Below are 17,988 nucleotides of genomic sequence, written 5' to 3' on the forward strand. Positions count from 1 at the left end.
GTTTAATGATTGTGTGGTATCAACCAGTAAAGCCAAATCAAATACAACTAATTGAATCAAATTTTGTTTTATTAATTGACAATCCTGCTCCAGGAAACTTGGGGATTAACCAAGTTATCACTAAAGGGAATTCAAGGTAATCACTTGATTTAGTGGGCACAATTTCAAGTATTTTAGATTTGCTCAGTTCTCTTTTTCACCTCAACACATAAGAATATTAGAAAATATTTCCAATCAAAACCAAGGCTATTTGTTATGGAAAAACGATCAACTTTGTCAATATTATTATTTCATTTTATTTTACTGACTAATCATTGACTACACACTCAGCGTGGGCAAGTTGAGCAATCTTCCAGATGTTAAGGCAATTTATTAATGCTTTTGCGCAATTTGGGAATCTCCCATCTTATATCTGCCCTGGAAACATGCCTGGTAACAATCAATAGCAAATCATTCAACCAAATCATGAATATAATGCACAGATTTATTCTCTTTTAAATTCACTGCTCCATGGTAAAAATCAAATAGAATTTAAATTGCAAAATGTAAACATAATTTTTAATGGTTTATGAGTTTAATTTCCTCACTTCAAAAGGGGATGAGGAGCCCTCATAAGGAGTGAAGACCGGTTTCAGAAACTGGAGTGTCTTAAAGTGGCCAAAATGGCGCACTTTGTATATTCCGAGCTCTGCAGTGTGAGGGATGTGCCAGGCCACTGTGACATTGCTATTACCTTTAGGTGCTTTGTTCCAGTACAATCTAAAAACAAAAACAAACTTCCATTATTAAATGCAAACAGAATAAATCCCACAGTCACCTGCAAAAAAGTTTCGCGACCTTCACATTAATAAATTAACACAAAGTCAGGCTGTGAAGCTCATGCTAACCAATGTTTGCAAGGTGGATGCGAAAACAACATATCGGGGAGGAAACTTGGTGATACAAAATGGTGTTGGTGAATTGGCCACCGGTTTTATGCAGCACCTGATAATTAACTCCTTTGACTGCAATGAAGCTGAATACCAGCTGCTGCATACAATGGACACTGAACCCAGATTGCATCACCATCCAAATTATTTCTACCCTATCTCCATAATTCTTGAAGACATGGCACACGGAAAATTGAATAAAGGTTAGAATGTTCTTCAGCCTGAAGCTGCCCTTTTAACAAGGTTATGTTGTCCTTGGCTTTGTTTTCCAGAGAGGTTATAAAAGCAGCGATTCCGAAAGATCTAGGCTTAGATGGGTTTTGGGGCTAAATTGATTCTCGCTAACAGATACTGCCAAGGGAAAAAAGGCTTTCAAGTTTTGAAAAAACACTTGTACATTGAAATGGGAATGGCCAATTCTCCCAGCTCAGTTTTCCTTTAGTCTGGTTTGGTTTTTGCCAGTCTGGCTATTCACTGAAAGCAATTTAAAGCTGTTGGTCCATGTTGACCCTCCCTCTCTCTGACATCTCTCCTCTCAGAACCCGCGTTTTGGGCATAAGCCCTTCATCAGGAATGTGAGCTTTGCCTGAACTGTCGACTCTCCTGCTCCTCGGATGCTGTCTGACCTTCTGTGCTTTTCCAGCACCACGCTTTTCGACTCTGATCTCCAGCATCTGCAGTCCTCGCTTCCTCCGTATCCAAATTAATTGTCCATGTTACCTCATCAAAGAATTCCAGCAAGTTAGACAAACCGGATTTGTGCTTAACAAATTCATGTTAGCTTTCCTTACATTTCGTCATGAATTATTGTTTGTAAACGTTTCACTACAGCTAATCTGAAACTGACTGGCCTGTAGTTACTGGGATTATTTTTACACCCTTTCAAAAAAACATGCTGAGAACACTTTTAGTAAGCATATAACTTTTGAACAAGCATGAAATATTTATTCTCCAAGCCCGTGGTATAACCCCTGAGTCAAAGATTGGAATATTATGGTCAAGACTTTTGCAATTTCTATTCTCACTTCTCTCAGTATCATTGCATTCACCTTAGCCAGTCCTAGTGCTCTATCAACTTTCGGTACACAGCCTTTTTAAAACCTCCTTTTTATAAATTTGAAACTCTTCCAGTATCTGGATTAACTCCACTTTCCCCACAACCTGCCCAGCATTATCTTCCTTAGTAAAGACAGGTGCAAAATATTCAAATGTCAGCTACCTCCATCCATCAAATCTTTTTTTTGATCCCTGACTGACCCAAACCTTCCTTTTTTTCCTATGAACGTCTTTGATACGTTGAACAGAAAATGAATCAACTGTTTCGAACTGTGGTTGTTTGTATTTCTGAAGGTTGCATCAGGGTCAGACAATTTAGCATTCACTCCAATATCTTTAAAACTAATAAAAGAAAGAATTTTTTTTAACATTCCTAGAATGAATCTCTTGGTTTGCTCATAATAGGGTGCTGCAAGTTAAATTCATGAAGATTTAACTCAATCCTGAAGGGTTGACAGCTTTAACCAACAAACTTAGTAATTTTCTTTTGTTTCTTCCTCCTGCTGAGTAGCAGTTGGTTTTGAACCGGCTATTGAACAAAGCAAACCCAATCTGTTCATGTCTACTTTCAGTGTAATTGTGTAATCCTTTAAACTGTTCAACTAGAAAGGCTACTTTCGACTAAACTGCAAACACACACACAATTCCTTTCAGTAAGTTTCGTGCATTTGAACTTCTGTTTTACAGTCATGGCTTAGTTTGCAGCTGGCACTTTAAATACACTCTCAAATAGGTTTCTGGCTTTGCAAATCACCATCTCCACACAGAGCATGGTTCGAACAATGATAATCTCCTGATGTCTGTGCAAACTCTTACTGCTAACAATTATTATCAATACTAGATTAAACCAGCTCTCAGTTTCTGAACAAATAACAGTTAGACTCTGTTAATAATCTCCATGATGGAACCCTCTCTTAGACCCCAGAGCCAATCAGAGATCGATCTTTGGGGGTCATTGAACCAGCTTAAGCAGACATAGTTCCATGAGGGCATCTGTACTGAAGTTTCTCAACATTAGCCTACGCTTTTCAATAGTGCTCGCATAAATCCAGCTGGGACCATTCAAATAGACCAGAGACAAGTTCTAATTGTCGGATTTTTTTTAAACACATTCCTGGTATAAATGATAATATTGGTTCAGCAATATACAGCCTACAGCAAAGAAAAGCTAGACTTAAAATTCCAATTTTGGCTTTGATTGATTAATATCTACTAATTGATTGAAGAAGACACCTTTCCTCCTAAACTATTACAGTAACCACAGAGGGCAATAAAACTATAAAATCTTGATCTACGTTGCAAATGCATTTCAACTGGCCTATGGCCAATTGGGGGTGAAATTAGTTTTAAATCTACAGACTCCACAAGGTGTCAGATTTTCACCGAAAGTGTTATTATATTTTACTTCATTCAGACAACAGTATAAATCTAACACATAGTTCATCTCTTGCCTTCCTTCAACTTCTCAACAATAAACCATTTATTTATAAACCATTTACTCTTAGACTTCCTTTAAAGTCTCAGATGTAACACTTTGCATATTTTAGTTGCTGCCTAGTTGTTCTTTGCTCCCTTGTTGTCGGATTAAAGTTCTGTCCTTTTGCAATGAATAAAACCAGTTTGGTTAAGGAGGTTATTTTGACATTGCCCAGGTCTCTACCCTTCCTGTCACCTTGTATGATTTTCATTCTAACATTTTACCCATAAAGTGCATCATCACAGAATTTGTCATCACTGCAGAAACTTCAATAAATCTGGAAAACAGGATTCCAGTAAACATTCAACATCAAAACATAACAAAGAACTGCTAATGCTGGTAATCTAAAACAAAGACCCAAATTTGTTCTCTCTCCACAGATGCTGCCAGACCTGCTGAGTTTCTCCAGCAATTTTGTTTTGGTTTCAAACATGCATCATGATGGTTATATGTTCTTAACATGTTGGGGGATCAGTGAGAGCTTACAGTGAATGCACTATGTGAACTTTATAACAGAGAAAAACGAATATATGGCAGGTGAGTGTTTTGGAGAGTTTCGAGTTCCTTACTGCTCACATTACTAACAGGGTCAATACTGTGAAGCTAGCTTTTTGAAGTAACAAATATTCCCAGTTCAAAAAATTATTTCTGAAATAAATTGGGACAAGCAGCAGTCCGCCAACAGCAGCTAAATTCGAAACTTTGCTGATAAGAAAGATTATTTTTAAAAGCTTGAAACTCAGACAGAAAAACAATTCCACAATGTTGGAATTTGACTTGCTGGTTATCCATGTTACATCTGTGATGAATAAAAGAATATATTTAATGTCCTCAACTGGAAAGTGATGGCCCAGTAGTATTGTCACGAGACTATTAATTGAAAATCTCAGCTAATGTCCTGGAGGTCAGGGTCAAATCCAGCCATGGCAGATGGTGGAATTTGAATTGAACAAAACAATGTCTGGAGTGAAGAGTCTACTGATGACCATAAAACCATTGTCAATTGTTGAAACAACCCATCTGGTTCGGTGATCTCCTTCAGGGAAGGAAATCTGTCATCCTCACCATGTCTGGCCTACATGTGATTCCAGGCCCGCAGCAATGTGGTTGACTCTCAGATACCCTCTGATATGACATAGCAAGGCATTCAGTTCTACCAATCGCTACAAAGTCTCAAAAAAATGAAACCAGATGGATCGTTTGGCATCGACCTAGGTACCAGAAAAGATGACGGCAGAAACAGCCCTGCAAAGTCCTCCATAATAATACTTGAGTGCTACAGCCAAAATTGGGAGAGCTGTCTCACATACTGGGCAAGCAACAGGCTGAAATAGTCATACTCACAGAATCATACATTACAATGTCCCAGACACCAACATCACCGTCACTGGAGATGTCCTTCCGTTAACTTTTTTTTCATTGAGTGGAAGCAAGCTTGACAGCTAATTACCAATTTACATCGACTAACTTCATAAATGTCCAGGTACTCAACTTCAATGGTGTTGATTGAGAGGAAAATGTTGGTAAAAAGGAAAAAGTGAGGTCTGCAGATGCTGGAGATCAGAGCTGAAAATGTGTTGCTGGAAAAGGGCAGCAGGTCAGGCAGCATCCAAGGAGAAGAGTCGACGTTTCGGGCATAAGCCCTTTGTCAGGATTCCTGCTGCTGCTCGATTCTCCTGCTCCTTGGATGCTGCCTGACCTGCTGCGCTTTTCCAGCAACACATTTTTCAGGAAAGTGTTGGTCACAATACCTGGGAAGCTCACTGCAAATCTTCAAATAGTGGTTGGGAACTCAATACATTCAACTGATGCTGGTGTCTGGGACATTGTCTATAGGGTATGATTCCGTGAGTATGACTACGTCAGGCTCTTGCTTGACTAGTCTGCGTGACAGCTCTCCCAATTTTGGCACTATTGCCCAGATATTAGTAAGGAGAAGTTTGCAGGATTGACAGGGACGTTTCTGTCATTAACTTTTCCAGTGCCTGGGTTGATGCCAAGCGATCTATCTGGTTTCATTTCTTTGTAACTTTGTAGCAATTGGTATAACTGAAGCCTTACCAGGTCATTTCAGAGGGCATTTGAGAGTCAACACATTATGTAGGTCTGGAATCACATGTAGGACCTTGAGGTTTAACATCACATCTGAAAGATGCTTGCTAGCTGCACAATATTTTCACTAATTGACTGTCTTTAACTTTTTGCATGCAAGCTTTCAGATTTTCCTAAGCCATGTACTTACATAATGGCAGAAATATAGACTCGCCTTAATTAAAATGATAACATGCTCAATGCTCCATGTAGGAATAATTGTGCATGCCTGGCCTTAGGAAATGACATGCAAACACTGAGGTTAGCTAATTGTGTGCAATGCTAAGTAGTATTCGGAGACATCCAGTCAGGACAATACAAAGTACTTTCTGAGAAAAGATGTTGTGATAAATGCCTTAGTAGGCTGATGTATCCACTTCAATTTTATGTTATGTTAAACATAAGGAAACTGGAAGATATTATGAGGAAATTGGAAGACATTGAATTGAGGATCATCAAAACATATCACCTTTAATGTGTTGCTATAGTATTATTTTTGAATGCTGTATAATTAATAAATCTTAATGTGCACCTGCTGTTACAATGTTCTTTTCCCTTGTAGTTTTGGCTTCAAACATCACGTTATCAAAGTAGCCATAAGCACTTAATGCATGTAGGGCATTGTGGGATGAAATCTAAGGTAGCAAGATTGTCTATTTTTCAGTGCACACTTGTGGTTTTATGCGAGCAATCCTTTCATTGAATGCAACACAACCCAAGACATCAGCTCTGGTTCCCGTACTGCAGTCAGTGTGCAAATGGTGCGTTATGTCCAACCATTACTATTGTTTTCACTTGACTATCAAGCTTGCCTGATTTCTCCCAAGAATCTGTAAACGAAAAGCCGTAAATGATATGGATTTTGGTTTCTTGTAACAGGAATATCTCCTTTGTCCTCGCATCATGTTATTTTGCTACTTTAAGCTTTCAGGTCTGATTTTGGTTTACCTACACCAATGAAAATTGTTGCATTTTATTAATAAAAGCATAGTACTAAAGCGAAGCTATTCTGAACCTTTATAAAGGATTGTTCTGCCTCAACTGGAGGATTGTATCAAGTCCTTCCACTTTAGGAAGAATGCACAGGTTGAAGAAAAGGTGCTGAAAAGATTCACAACAATGATCGAAGATGAGAGACTGTGTTTATGTGGTTAGATGGGAGGAGACATGCTTTCTGCCCTCAGAGAGGAGGCGGCTGAGGGTAGATTTGATACAGGTTTCCAAAATCACAAACAACCTGAAAGGGGTAGGCAGAGAGAAGCTCTTCCTTTGATAGAAAGGTCAAGGATCAGACAGCACAAGGAAGGTGACAAAAGAGCCAAAGATGGCATGATAAATATTATTTACTCAGTGAGTGGCTGGGGTTGGAAATAGACTGCTCTTAAAGAGCAGTGAAGGTAGATTCCATTGTGGCTCTGAAAAAGGAAATGGATAAGAACGCAGAGAGGGAGATTCGCAGGGCTATGGGTTAGAGAATCAGACTGGCAGAATCAGATACAAACATGCGAATTTACAGCAGTAACAGGCCATTTGGCCCCTCAAGCCATGCTCTGTCTGTCAGTAAAATCATAGCTCATCTGTTCGTGTTTTGAATTTTGCATTCCCATCTACCTTTCACAATGATTCCCTTACCTATCAACAATCTATTGAACTGCAGTTTAAATATTCAATGAAAATTGATGAATTGTTCTCACTAAGAGGCCTTCTGTGTTGAAATTATTCTGTATCACAATCCTTCCTTCACTGTCATAACGATCAGAACTAAGAGCTTACCTGGGAGATTATATGCAGTGTCAATTTATTAAATAAGCTCAGTCGCTACCACATAAGTTAGGTTTTGCTGCTGAATATTATTGAAGTTTTCTCTGTGCTGCACTGGGCAAAAAATTCAAAAACTCAGATGAATTGCTTGAAGATTGAGCTTTCATGATTCCACATGCTGTGCAACTGGGAAAGATCGACTCATGAAATAATAACAGTCACGTAAACTCTGCATTCAGATGTACCCATTAGCGAAGCACAAGACTTTCAGTGACATTGGGTACTGGAAGAAACCTTAAATAATTCAACAGTTTAAGATTGACCAAATAAGCCAAACTTTCAGCCTTTGCTGGAACTGAACTGCTGAATCATGTTAATATCTTTATTGCTCAATCGGGACTTATTACCACATCCACAAACAACATCTCTCTGCATGAAATCAAGCAAACACAGAGGAAGAAATTTGGGCCATTGGACTCTCAGAAGGAACTAATCAATTAGATTGCACTCCACAGGCCTTCCTCCGTAACCCAGCAATTTCCACCATCCTTTAAGGACTTACCTAACTTCTATTTGAAAGGCATGATTAAATCTGCCTCCAATAAATTCTCAGGAAGTACACACCAGAACATAAATACTTGCTGCACAAAAAAAAAATTCAGATAGCTGCCAATCTGTTTAAATATGTCTCTTGCAGGTCTAGACAGTTCTGTTTGGATAGGTGAACATGGTCATGCAACCCCCGAAGCATGCTCCAAAATTCATCAAGTCATGCAACTGTACATAATGTATCAGCTGATGTGCCATAGTTATGTGATGTCTACATCAGCTGTAAGTGCTTCACTTTAGTTTGTGGTAGTCTTTAAAGACATTACTTGAAACATAATGTCAGAAGTTACCACATTGTCAGAAGTGTGCAGTTGAGATTGTGAGAATTTTCAGAGAGCCAGCTCCTCAAAAAAAACAAAAAATAATTTAAAACACCGTCTGAAACTTTGAAGTGGTGGGCAAATCAGAATGGCTATGAATTTTCTATGCACTTCTGCCTGGAAGGGAAACAAGATGTGAGACAGATTTGGATGTTCTTTCACTCATGATGATAAAGCAAGGAAATATCTGCAGAATTGAGCAATTATTGTAGTATCCCTGTTATCAGTTCAGAGGAAATAGTGGCATAAACCTCATATTGGACCCTAGATCTCAGTGAGGAGCAGATGACCCAGACAAGAGAGATTTTTAGAAGTTTGAAGGCTTACTTTGAATCACATATTGCATTTTTTATGAATCATATATGTTCAACATTTGAGTCCATGGGAAGAAAGAGGCTTTGGATCAATATGTGATGGCACTAATAAACCAGCTGAATCCTGAGATTTCAGTTAACTGTAAGCTAATCTCATTAAAGACAAGATTGTCATAGACGTAAAGGATTCGGTCATGACACATGCCAGCTGAGCGAGAAGTGTACTCTGAGGAAAATTCTTGATATGTGCAGAAGTTCTGATGTTGTCAGTTGTCAGATTAAAGTGTATTAATAGGAGAAAGTATTTTCCCACTATGCTAAGAGACATTCCCAGCTAAACAAGAAAAATGATAAAATATGTACAGAGAGCACCCAAAACGATTAAGAGGAGAGGATAGGACGTAAGCATTACAGGGGACATCACACAAAAAAAGATATGTCCAACATGGGGAAATCTGCCCAGAGACTCAATCACTTTGCACTTAAGGCATATAAAACTAACTGCTGGAGAGATGCTAGCCAATGGTCCTGGGATCGCGTGATACCATGCACCAGGTTATCACCAAGTCTGAAGGGGATAGGTGGCTAGTGACTGTTAGAATGATGGCTATATCTCTCCTTGACATCCAATAACCATCACTGATTACCTTACTATCAACATCCTGGCAGTTACCACTGACTAGAAACAGAACTGGACTAGTCATATAAACACAGAAATTGCTGGTGAAACTCCGGTCTGGATGCATCTGTGGAAACTGAAGTTCTGATGAAATCTCACCGGACTCAAAATGTCAACTCACCTTTCTCTCCAGATCTGCCAGATATGCTGAGATTACCCAGAGATTTCTCTTTTGTTTCAGATCTCCAGCATCTTTGTTTTATTTTGCCTATGTAGACATATGGCTACAACAGCAGATCAGAGGATAGGAATCCTGCGTTAGTAACTCACCTCTCAATTCCCCAAAGCCTGCCCACCATCAATAAGGGCCCAGTCAGGAGGGATATGGAATACACGCCACTTGTTTGGATGAATGCAGCTCCAACAACACTTAGGAAGCTTGATACCATCCAGGACTTGATTGGCACTTCATCAAGCATCCACTCCCTCCACCACTGACATTCAGTAGCAGCAGTGTATACCATCTACAAGATACACTGCAGAACCTTAGACAGCAGCTTCCAAATCCATAACCACTTCCACCTAGAAGGACAAGAGCAGCAGATACGTGGGAACACCAGCACCTTCATGTTCCCCTCCAAGCCACTCAACATCCTGATTTGGAATATATCACCATTTCTTCAGTGTCACTGAATCAAAATCTTGGAACTCCTAATTGAATGGCACCATATCAACAAACATTTACTCTCTCTTCTGCCAATGTACTGTAGCATTAAGGACTGTAGTGGTTCAAGAAAACAGTTCATCACATTCATCTCAAGAGCAATTAGGGATGGGCAAAAATTGCTGGCTGAGCCAGTATACCCACACTGTCCTGAACAACTAAAAGAAACCTTAGCAATTGATCACTTTCTCACACATTATTCACTGAAATGGTGACTTCAGCCTATCATAAAGTACTTTTCTACACACAAATCCAGCAGCAGAAAGGGAGGTAGCGACAGTTCCTCAATTGATGGACATCCCTAGACATAGACCATCATATGGCTCGTATTCATTAAGGAATCTGTACCCCAACAATTCCATGATATGCTCAACAGGAAAGGATACATTTCAACCATAAACACATATTATGCAACCATTCCCTGAATTGATCCTGTGCAATGCCTGTGAGGCTATCATACTGGCAGAGTTTTGAGGGACAAAGATAGTTCAATGAACCAATCACTGGTTGTTCACAGGTGCTGAGTAATAGTTACAACTAGTAACGGGACAGCTGGCATGATCTCTATTCCTTTCATCTAATGGGTGTATAAGGGTGCTCAGTGCACAGATATTTGAGATGCTGAAGCAACAGCTACATTTTTGTACCAGTCATACAGAGTGTCACCATACTTTATCATTATTTTATATATGTAATTGCTTCTGCATTGCCAAGGGCAGTACGATCCACATTCTCACACCCCTTTCTTTTTTGACTTACCTTTTAAGTGTCTTCTGCATTTGTTTTAAAAGTAGCCTGCAGAAATTTGTTGCATAGATTTTACTTGTTAATGGGTGGGAATTCAGAAAGGAGTTGAGAAAATATACTGATGTGAGCATGTACAAGGAAAGCATTAAGCTCAGTGTTGATACAGGTAGGTTCAATGACAGATGGTGAATCCTTGCATCTGAACTGTTTGTTTGCATTGTTTTATGAGTCAGCCAAAAGGTGCAGTATCCTGTTCTCGAACCCCAAATTATTCTTACATTCAAAGCACAATGGATCACAGATTAATTACAATTAAAGTAAAATATATTTATAATCTTATTAGCAAAGCTACAAATAGCAGAAGTTGTAGGTTTTTTTTGTTTGGTGCTTGACAAGAATGCAAAATAGTTGCTTTTTAAAGACACCTTGCAATAGTTTCTATTTTAGAAATTAGCAGCCAACAGAACAATTTAAGTTTTAGGTTTATGCTCATATGAAAACCCTTGTGTTAAGTTATCACAAAATGTAACATGAAGGAGTTCTTATGAAGAAACGACTCATAACATCTTGCACTAATATAAAAAGCAGTTCAGATGTGATGAGGGATCAAGTATCTAAGTAGAGATTTTCCAAAAGCATCCTGCATTGTCACTTTCCTACTTATTGCCATTCAGTCATGCAGCCTATAAACTTATATACAGAGACCTACAGTGAGGCAGCTATTCAAACATACAAACTCAACATTAGAATTTGACACGATCAACCTGTCCTATCTTCAGCCTCACAAAGACATACCTGTCTCCTGTGGGATCATTGTAAATTAATCACTTCCCATAACAATATTACATACTCAATTGTTTTAAAATGCAGACTCACTTTTAATGAGAAAGCTTTTTTTCCCTAATTACACCAGAATTAACCTCGTGGAATTAATCATTCCTCACTTTAGCAGCTTGATTGACACTAACAAAAACGCCAACAAAACAATTTTAGTAATTAACTTTCAGCGTACTACCAATAAAAAGCAGCTTGGAACTATCCTTGGAATTTCAAAGCTTCAGATATTGACTTCTGGTCAGGTGTTGAACTTCTCTCTCTGAGGCAGTCGTCACTTCCACTCCCTCACTCGGGGAAAGATAAGTTATTCACAAATGTTCTCGTAATGAAATCTTGAGTGGATTATATCAGACTAAAAAGTCCAATCTATTCATTAGAAGAATTAACAAGAACATGTGGCACAGTGGTTGTCACTGCTGCCTCACAGCGCCAGGGACCCCAGTTTAATTCCAGCCTCGGGTAACTGTCTGTGTGGAGTTTGCACATTGTCCCTGTGTCTGTTTGGGTTTCCTCCGGGTGCTCTGGTTTCCTCCCACAGTCCAAAGATGTACAGGTTAGGTGGATTAGCCATGCTAAATTGCCCATATTGTCCAAGGATGTGCAGACTATAGGGATTAGCCATGGGAAATGCAGGGTTACAGATGGGAAGAAGTGTATGATGGGGATGGGTCTGGGTGGGAAGATCTTCAGAGGGTCGGTGTGGACTTAATGTGCCAAATGGCCTGCTTCCACACTGTAGGGATTCTAAGATTCTGTGACTCTCGTTACTTAAATTACATCCTCCAAATGGATAATGAGGTACAGGGCAGTGATTATGTGTGAACATGGAATGAATAGTGTTTTGACCTTTTACATCACAGAAAGGAGGAAGTACACAGAGGAAAATGGAACAGGGTGGCAAAGGAAGACTCAATATTTAGGAAGGTGCACTTCTACATTTATTGATCCTTATCATCCAACTGACTGACAATAATCTGCAGGCTGATGTCATTCATGGAGGTTGTGGCTTGAATTTTGGTTTGCTGATATGCAGACTCATTGCAAGCTTTAATACATCAACAGCTAATACCACCTTGCAATAGCCCTAAGTGAGGCGAATAGTTGGTCTGTATTTAAAATAAAAATCAGATTCAAAGTGTTCATCGCATGTTGTAAACCTTTTTAAAAAGCCAGTCTACCTGACCCAAAGTACCATGTGACAATAGCATCTTACTTCAGGATTTTGGGAGACACGTAGCTACTTAATAAACAATGGGCATTTTCATGGTGTGTTTCCCAAAGTCATCCCAAGGTCCTTCACAGAAGCTCATGGAGAGTAATGTAAGCGTCAGAGATATCAACCGAAAGGTTGATCAAAGAGCTGAGCATTATGGATGGTCTAAAAAAAGCAGAACAAGATGAAGAGGAGAAAAGACACAAAGAAATTTAGGCAAATAGGTAAACTATTCACATATGGAGGCACTGCGTTCATCCCTACACACTGCATGTTCAAAATTCTTCCAATCAACAAATACAGCAGTTTCAAAATAACCAAGATATTTAAAATATAAACGATTCTTTAAGCAATTTGAGCTATTCTAAACAGTTCCTTGTGCAGTTGAAGAGCCAATGGATTCCAGTTCCTCACTCTTGGATAAGGGACAGTAATTGGGATCCTTCCCAGGATGAGGAACAGTGAATTGGAAATCATCTTAGGATGATGAGCCATTGATAGGAATTCTCTCAGGATAAAGAAGCAGTGGTTAGGATTCTTCCCAAGGGGATGAAGAAAGCATTTCAAGTCCTACTTAATTATTTGAAACATTAATTTGAATTGGAGTACATTGATTAAAGAGGAAATGTTAATAGCTAAGGACTATATCTGCTCCTGATTTAATTCTAATGACAATCGAGAAAGAAGGGTTACCTGGTATCCCAGGAAGCATCATTGTACATGACAATCCAATTTCCAGTGTCATTCTCATATTTTTCTACTGTCAGAAACGTTCCACCAGTCTAAAACAGACACAGTATTGTGCAAGTGTGAAAAATAGTCAGGCCGAGATTTCAATTAATAAATGAATGTGATAACAAACAGTTTAGTAGTTAAGTTAAATGACAATAGAATTTCAATTATTTGTGTTCTCTTTTCTAATTATCCTGAGGGATCTTTTTCCTATCAGCAACATTCCTCCATTCTACAAAGTCTAATGCGACAGATCACAACTGTACCACTATACAGTCACTTAGTATCTAGGTCCCAGGTTACCATAGTTACAGCGAGTTAGACCAAAAAGTCTCCCCCCAATGGTGATACCAGCCATAATGTTCCTTTTACAAAGGTGATACTATTGGTCTTGTGCTGATTTCCATGTGATCTCATTTGCAGACATTCCAATCTCATCAATGAACAAATACCAAGACTGTCCGCAGTACAGAAAGTGAAGAGATCTATCCGAGGTGTTGAATATAATTGAAGGATTTGATATGACAGTTCTTTCCTCTATTGTTGAGAGACCAGAATAAGGAGACATGCTCTACAACTTGTAACCAAACCATTCATGCTAACATCAGGATGACATTGTACAAAGGGATTGGCAAACTGGAACTCTCTCTCCAAAATTGCTGTTGAAATTGCATGAACAATAAATGCCTTGATTGAAATTGATTCATTGTTATTAAGTGAGAGCGTTATTCAGTAAGATTTTTGGCAAGGTTCTGAAACTAAAGCAGGTCGATGGATTAATGATGCAAACCAGCCATGATCCATGTTCAAAGGCTGAATGGCCTACTCTGATGTTCTCCATGTGTTTGTCAGTAACTGTGTGCCAAAAAGGACACTAAAACCATGTGTAGGAGCAGATATAGGTCATTTGGCCCATCAAGTGTGCTCTATCATTGAATGGGATCATGGCTGATCTGATAATCCAAAACTTCACCTTACTGCTTTTCCCCCCAAAACCTTTGAATCTCTGAATGATTTAAAAAAATCTGTCTTTCAGCCCTGAATATGCTTATGGACCCAGCCTCAACAGCCCTCTGCAGTAAAAACTTCCTCAAATAGACTATCCTCTGAGAGAAACATTTCCTATCTCCATCGTAAATGAGCGATGCATCAGTCTGAGATTTTGCCCTCTGGTCCTAGCTTGTCCCACAAAGTGAACAAAAAAATCTCAGCATCCAAACTATCAAGCTCTCGATGAAACCTGTATGTTTCCATAAGGCCTCACCTGATTACTTGACCCCAAACTACTCAACCTGTCCTCATAAGAAAATCTCTCCATGACGAGGGATCTACTGGGTTGGAATGTGAGGTGTGGATGGGGAGCTGTAAAATTTAAAAGCTGCTGTCACACAGGATTTAAGAATTCTCAGCCAGCTTTGCTGCTGGTCTAACTGACTCAGCTCACAGGTCAATCAAGCAAGGGGAGGGACTTAAAACATGAAAATCATGAACAGACTCACTTCCCTTTCACTAGTGAGGTCATGCCCATTCTTATGAGTGAGCACAGCCTTTGTTTGAAAGTGCTCAGTATTTGTCAGCTTTATTGTGAATACCTTTTTGTGATATTGTATTGGATCTCACACCCACTATTTGAAATGGCCTATGGTACAGGATGAAAGTGCGTCTCCTGAAGGCAATCTGCTCATTTCAAGTAAGTGCAAATGTTTTAGCACGCCCCTCCTCCCAAGTATCTGATTGAATCACATACCATAGAAGCCACCGAGTTCCGAGGATTCCCACTCACAAACGTCACTTCTGCAATATCGCCCTACAGCAAATACAAACATGTGAATAGATATAAATAGCATTGATCTTGGTTGTTCCTTCATTCCGTCAAAGCTAAGCATAAAATCACAAAGTTAAAAATCGCACAACACTGGGTTATAGTTCAACAGGTTTATTTAGAAGCACTACTCCTTCATCAGGTGCTTCATCACAACCACCTGATGAAGGAACAGCACTCCGAAAGCTCGTGCTTCTAAATAAACCTGTTGAACTATAACCTGGTGTTGTGTAATTTTTAACATTGTAAGCCCAGTCCCACACTGGCACCTCCAAATCATAAAATATCACAACTTCTCAAACCAAACAGTTTAGACATATTTTGAAGTGCAAAGTAAGCACATTTCCCACAGCTCACCAAGCATATAAAAATACATATCATAAAGACCTTATTCCTGATGAAGGGCTTATGCACAAAACGTCAATTCTCCTGCTCCTTGGATGTTGCCTGACCTGCTGTGCTTTTCCAGCAACACACACTCGACTATCATAAAGACCTGTCTCACTCTTAACTTGTACTATTTTATTCAATCTACGGTTACCTCTCAAATCTCACCTTACTCTCAAACAAGAGATTTGCCTCAGTAACCAATAAAAACCTCATTACCACTTATGCATGAATGCCCTTGGTCCCAGGTGATCAGCAATGACTATCTCATAAAAGTTGTTTGCTTGGGTTGCAAACACAATGAGATAAAATCATTCTTGGGCAGTTAGGTTGTTTACAGCAGAAAGCTGAGAGCGTGTAAGCTTTCAGTCGGTTCAGAATGTGTACACAGGAGGATCGATAGGGATAATTTTGTTTCAACGAGGCACTGTGATATAAGGAGAAATTTTCCTGAAACCAAGTCAAACTGAATTCAGTGAGTTTGTTATGGGTCGGGAGGTGTGGGGGGAGGCTAAATTGCATCAGGAAGACAAATGCCAGACACAAAATTCCAGAAAGGAAGACAGCTTATTTCAGGGGACAAAGTGCCAAAACCACGGGGATGACCCTGCATGGGTAAGAGGCTTGGCTGATGTGAGGCCAAGCCCCATGACCTACACAGTTTGGGTCAGTGAGGCGGACCTCATGAAGCATGTAGACCACACGAAAGTTACAAACTCACAAAACATACCCGGTCCCTCAGAACATCCGAACAGACTGTCGGAAACCATGGGTTGTCTCCATCTGTCTCGTGAAGAAGCCTCAGAGTTCGAGATGGACACAATGGATGTCACAGCCTCAATGCCTTTAACACCTGAAGAAGAGCATTCATTTGTTCCAAGAAGCTCCAGGTGCAAGAAGCAGGCTATAGTCTGGTGCACATTGCCCATATCTTAGGCTGAGTTGGAGGAACCGGATACAGTGCAAAAGCACCCCAGGGGAGGGTACGAGATAAAAAACAGGCCTACGTCCCCGGGCATATAGGGAGAGAGACAAAGTGATTGTAGAGAGGTCAGCTCATAGAATATGGGTTCCCTGATTGGGGCTGTTAACCTGGTCCATTCAGGGAATCAGAGCTGACAGATATAAACAGGAGTGTCAGAGGTTCTGCTCACTCTAGCAGCTGGCTCTGAGGAAGCTGGATCAGTGCGAACATGTTAATAAAGGATGACTTGGTGAAGCGATACCGGCCCCTGGGAAGTTATTCCCAAAGGGAAAACCATGTGCTGATTAAACGGCTGAAATCTGCAGCTGTAAATCACAATTCCTTCCAATTCCCAAATTTTGTAAACATGTTAATTATGGAAATATGGATAAACATGCATTACTTACCAGTCTGTATGATCCTTGCACATCTATTAGTACATCACCAAAAGATGTATTAGCCGGCGTTTTATCAACTGGATTCGGGAACAGCAATGAGATCAGCTGCTTGTCAGAAAAATCAGGTGGCTCTGGACCTTTGGGCAACTGATTGACAGAATCCTAGAGCATGGGAAACAATTACAGTTTATAATAAGCCTTTTGCTGGTCATAGACCCAACGACAAAGGAAGGAAATGATTCTGAAATTAATTGAGGAAATTAGATAAAGTACTGTAGTCACAAAGTTTGAACAAAGTGTCATTTATGGTGTTAGAACTGGATCAGGATAAAGAAACTAAAAATAAGTTCACTTCCTAATGCTCAAGCAACATTGCCGAAAACAAGATATTTCATCTGGTAAACAGAAGGTCGGAATGGTCTACAAGTTCAGTCTGAATGAGCTGTTGTAGAATTTAAAGGATATGTAGATGGACCTCTGAAGTAAGGTGTTGCGTAGCTGTAACATCAGCAGCCATGTACAAGTACTGAGGGAGGCTGGAACCCATACAGTGCAGTGCATGCTACTCTGCAGCCTTACTATCATGCACAATTGTTTAATAAACACTGTTAACCTAGAAACCTGGCCTGAGCTGAAAAGAAAACCTGAAGAACCTATTTTAGAACATGTTACTGCATGGTGGTTGCAGTGAACACATGGGTAAGGTATAGATGGTGCTTTTCTTAGAAGGATCTGAAGATTCGTGAGGCAATGTTTGCGTGAGCATGAGGCACGACTGATTTAAAAAGCAAAAATTCTCAAAAGACTTCCCAAGCATCGAGACTTGACGGCTTACACAAAGTAGGATGAAGTAGTTGAAGGTGAGATAAGATGAACAGCTTTTTGGAACAGCTTGTCATGGAGCCCACAAGGGGGCAGGCTATTCTGGACCTAGTGCTATGTAATGAACCAGACTTTATATAAAAAAAATTAAAGTAAGGGAACACTT

General features: G+C 39.7%; 1 protein-coding gene across 1 annotated transcript in view; it reads right to left on the minus strand.

The window, feature by feature from the left end:
* Positions 1–566: 566 nt before the first annotated feature.
* asah2 (N-acylsphingosine amidohydrolase 2) overlaps positions 567–17,988 on the minus strand; it is a gene marked incomplete at its 5' end in the record, with an annotated part of 66,782 nt that continues 49,360 nt past the window's right edge. Inside the window, 4 exons of the mRNA XM_060841769.1 lie at positions 567–759; positions 13,391–13,479; positions 15,177–15,236; positions 17,010–17,162. Of these exons, the coding sequence (XP_060697752.1) occupies positions 567–759; positions 13,391–13,479; positions 15,177–15,236; positions 17,010–17,162 (495 nt within the window). The remainder of the gene's footprint in view (positions 760–13,390; positions 13,480–15,176; positions 15,237–17,009; positions 17,163–17,988) is intronic.

Source organism: Hemiscyllium ocellatum, chromosome 22 (assembly GCF_020745735.1).
Source record: "Hemiscyllium ocellatum isolate sHemOce1 chromosome 22, sHemOce1.pat.X.cur, whole genome shotgun sequence".
In the NCBI taxonomy this organism is placed as follows: domain Eukaryota; kingdom Metazoa; phylum Chordata; class Chondrichthyes; order Orectolobiformes; family Hemiscylliidae; genus Hemiscyllium; species Hemiscyllium ocellatum.